Source organism: Tasmannia lanceolata, unplaced genomic scaffold (assembly GCF_043159265.1).
Source record: "Tasmannia lanceolata isolate RefF3 unplaced genomic scaffold, GAP_Taslan_0.1 ptg000044l, whole genome shotgun sequence".
Classification (NCBI taxonomy): domain Eukaryota; kingdom Viridiplantae; phylum Streptophyta; class Magnoliopsida; order Canellales; family Winteraceae; genus Tasmannia; species Tasmannia lanceolata.
In genome coordinates, this window is record NW_027518721.1 from 18,245,198 (window position 1) to 18,252,282 (window position 7,085).

The window sequence follows — 7,085 nt, forward strand, 5'->3', positions numbered from 1 at the left end:
GTTTTCCGACCTTCTTTGGTTGGGAGATAACAACTTTGCTTAGGACTAGATCCCCTGCTCGGAATTCTCTGGGGCGTATCTTCAAATCATGATAGTTGGAAACTTTCTGCTTGTAGGCTGCGACCCTGATTCGGGACTCTTCTCGGGCTTCTTCCAGTAAGTCGAGATTTGCGCGGAGCCCATCTCCATTGAGCTGTTCATTGAAGTTGGTGACTCTTGGAGACGGGGCGCCCACATCGACGGGTATTACGACCTCCGTCCCAAAGGACAAGTTAAATGGTGATTCCCCCGTTGATGTGCGCGGGGTTGTACGATAAGCCCATAGGACATGATAAAGTTCATCTGCCCATTGGCCAGCCTTTTCGTCCAGCCTCTTTTTGATCCCCTGAAGCAGGATTCTGTTCGTTACTTTTGTCTACCCATTCGTCTGAGGGTGCGCCACTGAAGTAAATTTCTGTTCGATTTTCAAGTCAGAGCAGAATTTTTGAAAGTTTCGGCGGTCGAACTGTCTGCCGTTGTCCGTTATCAAGACGCGGGCTATCCCGAATCTGCAAACGACCGACTTCCAGAAGAAGGTCTGTACGTTTTGCTCTGTGATCTGAGCTAGAGGTTCGGCTTCCACCCACTTGGTAAAATAGTCAATGGCTACCACGACGAACTCGCGTCTTCCGGAGGCTGGTGGAAAGGGGCCCAAGATGTCCATCCCCCATACTACGAAAGGGAGCGGGCTGATGATCGAGGCCATGGATACAACAGGTTGGTGGATGGTGGGAGAGAACTTTTGGCATCTCTCGCACTTCTTGACCAGGTCCAGAGCGTCTTGTCTTAAGGTTGGCCAGTACATGCCTCTCAGCAGTACTTTGATTGCCAGGGCCTTGCCCCCTAGGTGTTCCCCACAAATCCCTTCGTGCGTCTTTTGTAGGGCGTATGTGTCGTTGCCTGGCCGGAGGCGCTTTAGGTATGGGAGGGTGTACGACCTTTTGTACAGGTTCTCACCATCGAGGGAAAAGCGGGTTGCTCTGTGTACTACTTTGCGGGCTTCCTTCTTCGCTTCTGGAAGCTTCCCGCTACGTAGGTACTCGATGATTTCGTCCATCCAGCACGGCTCGCGCTTGACCTGCATTACCTTGACGGCCTCATTCTCGATATTAGATTTCTGCAGAAACTCCATACATATACTTCCTAGAGTGGTGTAACCAGATGTTGCCAGCTTAGATAGCACATCCGCCTTTGCATTTTTCGTTCTAGGAATCGTGATGACCTCGAAGTCTTTGAACTTACTAGCCAACTGACGGACCTTGGAGAGATATTTAATCATGTGCTCGTCGCGGGCTCCATAGACTCCTTGGATCTGGTTCGTAACCAGCTGGGAGTCGTAGTACGCCTTCAGTCTTTGAGCGCTGGTCTGGACTGCTATGTTCATTCTGGCGAGGAGGGCCTCATATTCTGTCTCATTGTTGGACGCATGGAATCCAAACCTTAAGGCGTAATCCAGAGCGATGTTGTCAGGCCCGGCAAGAATCAAACTGGCTCCACAGCCACCCTTGTTCGAAGATCAGTCCACGTACTCTTCCCAGAGTGGTTCGATGGTCGATGGATCCTGCTCTGCCGGTACGGGGACAATTTCTGTTCTTACTGGTTCAGTCTCGGCTTTTGTTCGTTCCCCACTTGTGGTTACCTTCTCCACAACCGGGGTTAGGACAGTTTCGGATTCGGTGCTCTGCCAGGGGATGGTGCATTCAGCCATGAAGTCTGCCAGCACTTGAGCTTTTGTGGTTGGCCTAGGCAGGTATTGGATATCAAATTCGCTCAGCTCCACGGCCCATTTTACAAGACGCTCCGAGGTGTCAGGTTTGTGGAGAACTTGCCTGAGCGGCTGATCGGTCAGGACCTTTGTTGTGTAGGCTTGAAAATATGGCCTCAGTTTTCTGGCCGCCATGATCAGGGCGTATGCAAGTTTCTCAACCCGCTGGTACCTGGTTTCAGCATCGTGCAGGACCTTGCTAACATAGTAGATCGATTTCTGTTGGTTGTGCTCTTCTCGAACTAGCACGGCTGCCAATGCCATGGGGCTTACGGACAGGTACAGGAGCAGCTCCTCCCCTGGCTCTGGCTTTGTCAACAGCGGTGGGGAGGACAAGTACTACTTCAGCTCCTCGAATGCGATCTGGCACTCCTCTATCCAAGGTGTTGTCTTGATCCCTTTGACGGCGTTGAAGAAAGGCAGGCATCTCTCTGCGGACTTTGAGATGAAGCGCTCCAGCGCGGCCACCATCCCTGTTAGCCGTTGTACTTCTCTGATAGTTTTCGGTGGAGTGAGCTCCACCACGGCCTTGATCTTCTCTGGATTGGCCTTTATCCCTCTTTGGCTTACCATAAACCCCAAGAACTTTTCCAAACTGACGCCGAAGGTGCACTTGCTGGGGTTGAGCTTCATGTTATGCTCTCTTAGGACTTGAAATGTTTCTCTCAGGTCGGAGACATGATCTTGCGCACTTCGGCTTTTGACCAGCATATCGTCCACATAGACTTCCATGTTACGGCCGATCTATTTTTGGAAGAGCTTATTGACGAGCCTTTGATAGGTGGCCCCGGCATTCGTTAACCCGAAGGGCATGACGCGGTAACAGTATGTTCCCTGATCTGTTATGAAGGAGGTCTTTGGTATATCCGATTCATACATTCTGATTTGATTGTATCTAGAGAAGGCGTCCATAAAGCTCAGCAGTTCGTGACCTGTGGTGGCATCTATCAACTGGTCAATTTTTTGGAGCGGGTAGCTGTCCTTGGGACAAGCTTTGTTCAAGTCGGTGAAATCAACGCAGGTCCTCCACTTCCCATTGGATTTCTTTACCAAGACCACGTTCGCCAGCTAGTCCGGATATTGAATTTCCCGAATGAAGTTTCTCTCAAGAGCTTCTTCACTTCTTCCTTTATCGCCTGCCGCCTTTCGAGGGCAAAATGTCTTCTTTTCTGTTTCACCGGCCTGCAGGTCGGATCAACACCAAGTCTGTGCGTGCTGACCTCCGGGTCTATGTCGGGCATGTCAGCGGGAGCCCATGCAAAGACGTCTGCATTGTCTTGAAGAAACTGGGTGAGGTTATGCCGGGTGCTACTGCCTAGAGAGGAGCCGATCTGAACGACTTTCACATTATCGCCTTTGCACAGAGGGATGGAGATGAGGTCTTCGACGGGCTGAGTCCCCTGGGCTTTGTTTCTCAGATCGAGTAGCTCAATCGGCAGCGATTCCCGCGTATTTTTGGTCTTGAGTGCCACGGCATAGCACTCCCTAGACTGTAGTTGATCTCCCCTGACTTCTCCCACGCCGTTTGGCGTTATAAACTTCATCTTCTGGTGATATGCTGAAGCGACGGCGCGAATTAGATTCTGGCCGGGTCGTCCCAAGATAGCGTTATAGACCGAAGTGGCCCTCACTACCAGGAAGTTAACCATCGTGAAGGCTTGACAGGGTGGCTCTCTGACGAGGACTGGGAGTTCAATCTGTCCTTCCACTTTCACGACCTCCCCTGAGAAACCGAACAGATCGGAGTTCGCCAGCCTTAAACGGTCGTCACCTATCATCATTTTCTTGAAAGCATGATAGTACAGGATATCTGCCGAACTCCCGTTGTCGACAAGGATTTTCTTCAATTCCCAGTTTGCAACGAGCATTGTTAGGACCGGGGTGTAGTCGTGAGGCAGTATCAAGTTGTCAAGATCCGCATATGAAAAGGAGATTTCATTCTCCGTCTTCATCTTTTTGCAGCATGTGTGCACGACGTTGACTCGGCGTGCGTATGCTTTTCTAGCAGCAGATGATGTGCCTCCGGTTGATGGCCCTCCCATAATCGTGTTGATGACCCCCTTGGGCTGGGATCGGCGCGCCTCTGGCTGTGGACTGGATGGCGGAGGAGATTGATTCCCCCCATGGGGCGGCTGTGACCGTCGGGGGCTCTGGCCCTGGAGACTCTTCTCCTTATGCTCTCTTCTGTGGCCGTCATCTTTGACATACTTTTTCAAGTATCTGCAACCAATCAGCAGCTCGATTTCTTCCTTGAGCTGTCAGCACTCGTCTGTGTCGTGCCCGTGGTCCCAGTGGAACCTACAATACTTCGACTTGTCTCTCTTATTTCCCTTGGAGATCATTCTGGTCGGCCACCTTACGAACTCTTCCCCTCTGATTGCGACCAGTATGTGTCTCCGGGAGGTGTTGAGAGGGGTAATTCCCTCCTCTGGGGGCCTTATCATCCCTACGCTGCTTGGTAGGGTTCTTTTCTTCGGAGGTTCTCCTCCGGTTTGAGTCTAAGGCCGCTAGAGTCTCCTCCACGGCTATATATTCCTCGGCCCCTGCCATCAGATCCGCCAGTGAGTGTGGGTTCTGGCGAGCAACTGATCGGCAGAAATCGTTGGATTTGGCTCCTGTGAGGAGCGCATTCATGGCGGCTGATGGATCCAAGTTTGGCACTTGAAGAGCCTCTCTGTTGAAACGGCTGACGAATGTTTTCAGAAGTTCATTATCCTCCTGCCGCAAGGCCATCAAGGATGTCGTTGCTTTCCTTGGCCTCCGGCTGCTGATAAAATGGCGAACCAGGTTGTCCCCAAAGTCCTCAAAGTTGCTAATGGAGTTCGGCTTAATCCTTGAGTACCAGTCCGGGGCTGCCCCGGTCAGTGTGGTCGGGAATGCTCTGCAGAGGAATTCGTTAGAGGCGCCGTGGAGGAGCATCATAGTTCTGAACGTTTCCAGGTGGTCCACAGGGTCGGTGGTTCCGTCGTATTGCGGAACCGACGGCATTTTGAACCCTCTGGGCACTGCCGCGTTCATAACATTATCCGTGAACGATGGTCTGCTTGAGTACGTCTTCGCAGCGCGCTGGCCCTGATCTTTCGCCAGCTCTTCTATACGATGATCTATTTCTTCTATTCTCCGTAGCATTGGGTCAGCCCTCTGGTCTGCTCGGTCCAACGACTTGTTTCTCTCCACCGATGGGCTCGCAGCAGAGCCGGACTGACTTTTCGGACTCCTGTGATGAGGCCGGGACCTTTCCTGCGGTGCACGGTCTTCCTAGGCCCGGTACTTTCGCACGGAGCAGGACCGTGACCTCCGACGGTGGTGAGGCTCAGTATGGGCATGCCTAGTTATGGAGTGATGGACTTGCCTTGTGAAGTGGTGGGTCTGGTCTGCACTGGGGCGCGCTGGCTCTCCCTTGTGGGTATTCGACCTTTCCTGTACAGGTCGTGGAGCTTCTGGAGGATGTTGGGGAGGCGCTTGGATCAGGTGTTGGTACTGATCAACAAGAGCCATCATCTGTTGAAAGAGAGCTTGAACTTGGTCCGGAGTGGGGGTGGGATTGAGGTGTTCCGAATGAGCTGGGCTCTGCTCTGCTGTAGTAGAGGGAGCCACCACCTGCGAGGCGATTCGCTTGCTCCGGGTCCTACGAGGTACAAGGGCTCGGGTAGTTCGGGCAGTTGGTACCCAAGCACTCTTCTGCCCTGCCATTTTGTATAGGGGACTCGAACAGCTTTTAGTTCGTGGTCCCACGGATGGCACCAATCTATTAGGCCTAAAATCGGTAACAGATACAGCAGTGACGTGAGAGCTGGGTTTGAGGACCCGAGGAGCTGAAATGAAGGAGCTGAGCCCTCCACAAGAGCAAACAAGGTCAGAAGACCAACCCGGAGTCGTTACTCCGGACAGGCCCTTCGACACTCAAGTCAGTACGAGCAGGGGTGCAGAGCGAGTTTTTAAGAGGTAGTTCAGAAGTTATTATCATTCGATCTGAGCCTTGGAAGGCCTTTTATAGAAGGGGAACTGGGGTGGTTGGATTACCTACCCCAGGACAGGTGTCGGAACCTCTGTGAGTTTAGGTTCACCCACTATTTAGGCAATTACCAGATTACCCCTGCGCAGCAGTTGGGCTTGTGGTGGGCCCTTCCGGGGCCACGTGTCGACAGCTCATTAGTTGCTATTTTTTGTACCCCATCACCCGGTAACCTAAAAGTACATCCAATATCAACCCAAACTTGTCAGAACCATATTGCAAACATAACCTCGAGCTTACCAATCTGAGTTCCCAGAGGTCAAGCTTTGAAAACTGGCAGACGCCTAGAATATTCCCAGTTCTAGAAAACCTAGCATAGCTTAAGATTGTAACCCATCTTCCTAATCGTAAGTGGTTATGAGTTACTATGGTAAATCAACTGATAAAAATTGTAAAAAAAAAAAGAACAAAACTTTTAGTCCCAAATCGGGAATAAGAAGGTAGGCTAGGCATTCAAGGAGAAGCACCTTAGGCTCCCAAGTGGACTTGTGAGGGCTAACCCCTATCCTTTTAGTGCCTTTGGAGCTTGATAAACTACCGAAGGAGGCCAGAGCTCTGTCGGAATCCTCGCAGGAGAATTTCCAGAGTAGCATTCTCTTTCCATCGCCGAAATTCTAACAAATTTGCTGGAAAGAGCTCCCTGGGGAGTTGGGGCGGCGCCATCCTTCGTCGCAAAATATAAGGGATTCAAAAATCCCTAGGGTAATCCCTTCCCTTCTTCTCATTTCTTTCATTGTCATTTCCATTTCTACTTAGTAGTTTTGTAGCAATCTAGTCTAGGGGAAGCCATGGAGCTTTGGGCTCCTTAGACCCCAAGTCCCATGGCAACTCCCCCATTGAAGTAGACATAGAGAAATTTACTTTCCATGCATCATCCCCTTTCCCACTCCATGTCCTCTCTCAGCTCTCCAATCCCTTCCAAATGTAACATTAAGCCTTACCCCTTGGATGTGCCTTGATGTTGGGATTTTGTAGAGCTCCCTGAACCCCACAGATCTGATCTGTTGTGTCTCTAATTTGAAAGCCATTTGAAAAATGCAAATGTATGGACATTTTCGTTTTCATTATTTTAATTCATATGCACTTTGAAGTTATAATAGATATTCTTAAATGGAAGTCTCCTTTAATCCTCCAAAATTCTCTAAGGGGTTGTTTGGATATGCGGATTTTAGAATCTGGGATTTCTTCAAAATTGTAGATGAGAGACAAGAGAAGAAGAGGACCAGCCATCCTTTTCTGATTTCTTGCCCTTCTTTCCGTCAGCGA

At 50.6% G+C, this 7,085-nt stretch overlaps 1 protein-coding gene across 1 annotated transcript; it reads right to left on the bottom strand.

Moving 5' to 3' along the window:
• Positions 1 to 415: 415 nt before the first annotated feature.
• Positions 416 to 1,423, bottom strand: LOC143863370 (uncharacterized). The gene is made up of 2 exons (XM_077374049.1): positions 584 to 1,423; positions 416 to 454 (listed from the first exon to the last, which is right to left on the bottom strand). Exons 1-2 carry the CDS (start codon positions 1,421 to 1,423, stop codon positions 416 to 418), a joined length of 879 nt encoding a protein of 292 aa, XP_077230164.1.
• Between the last annotated feature and the right edge of the window lie 5,662 nt (positions 1,424 to 7,085).

Coding starts and splice junctions, on each gene's coding strand:
- LOC143863370 (XM_077374049.1), bottom strand. CDS start 1,423: ATGAACATAGCAGTCCAGACCAGCGCTCAAAGACTGAAGGCGTACTAC. Junction 455..583: donor CTCAGATCACAGAGCAAAAC/GTACAGACCTTC, acceptor AAAATCGAACAG/AAATTTACTTCAGTGGCGCA.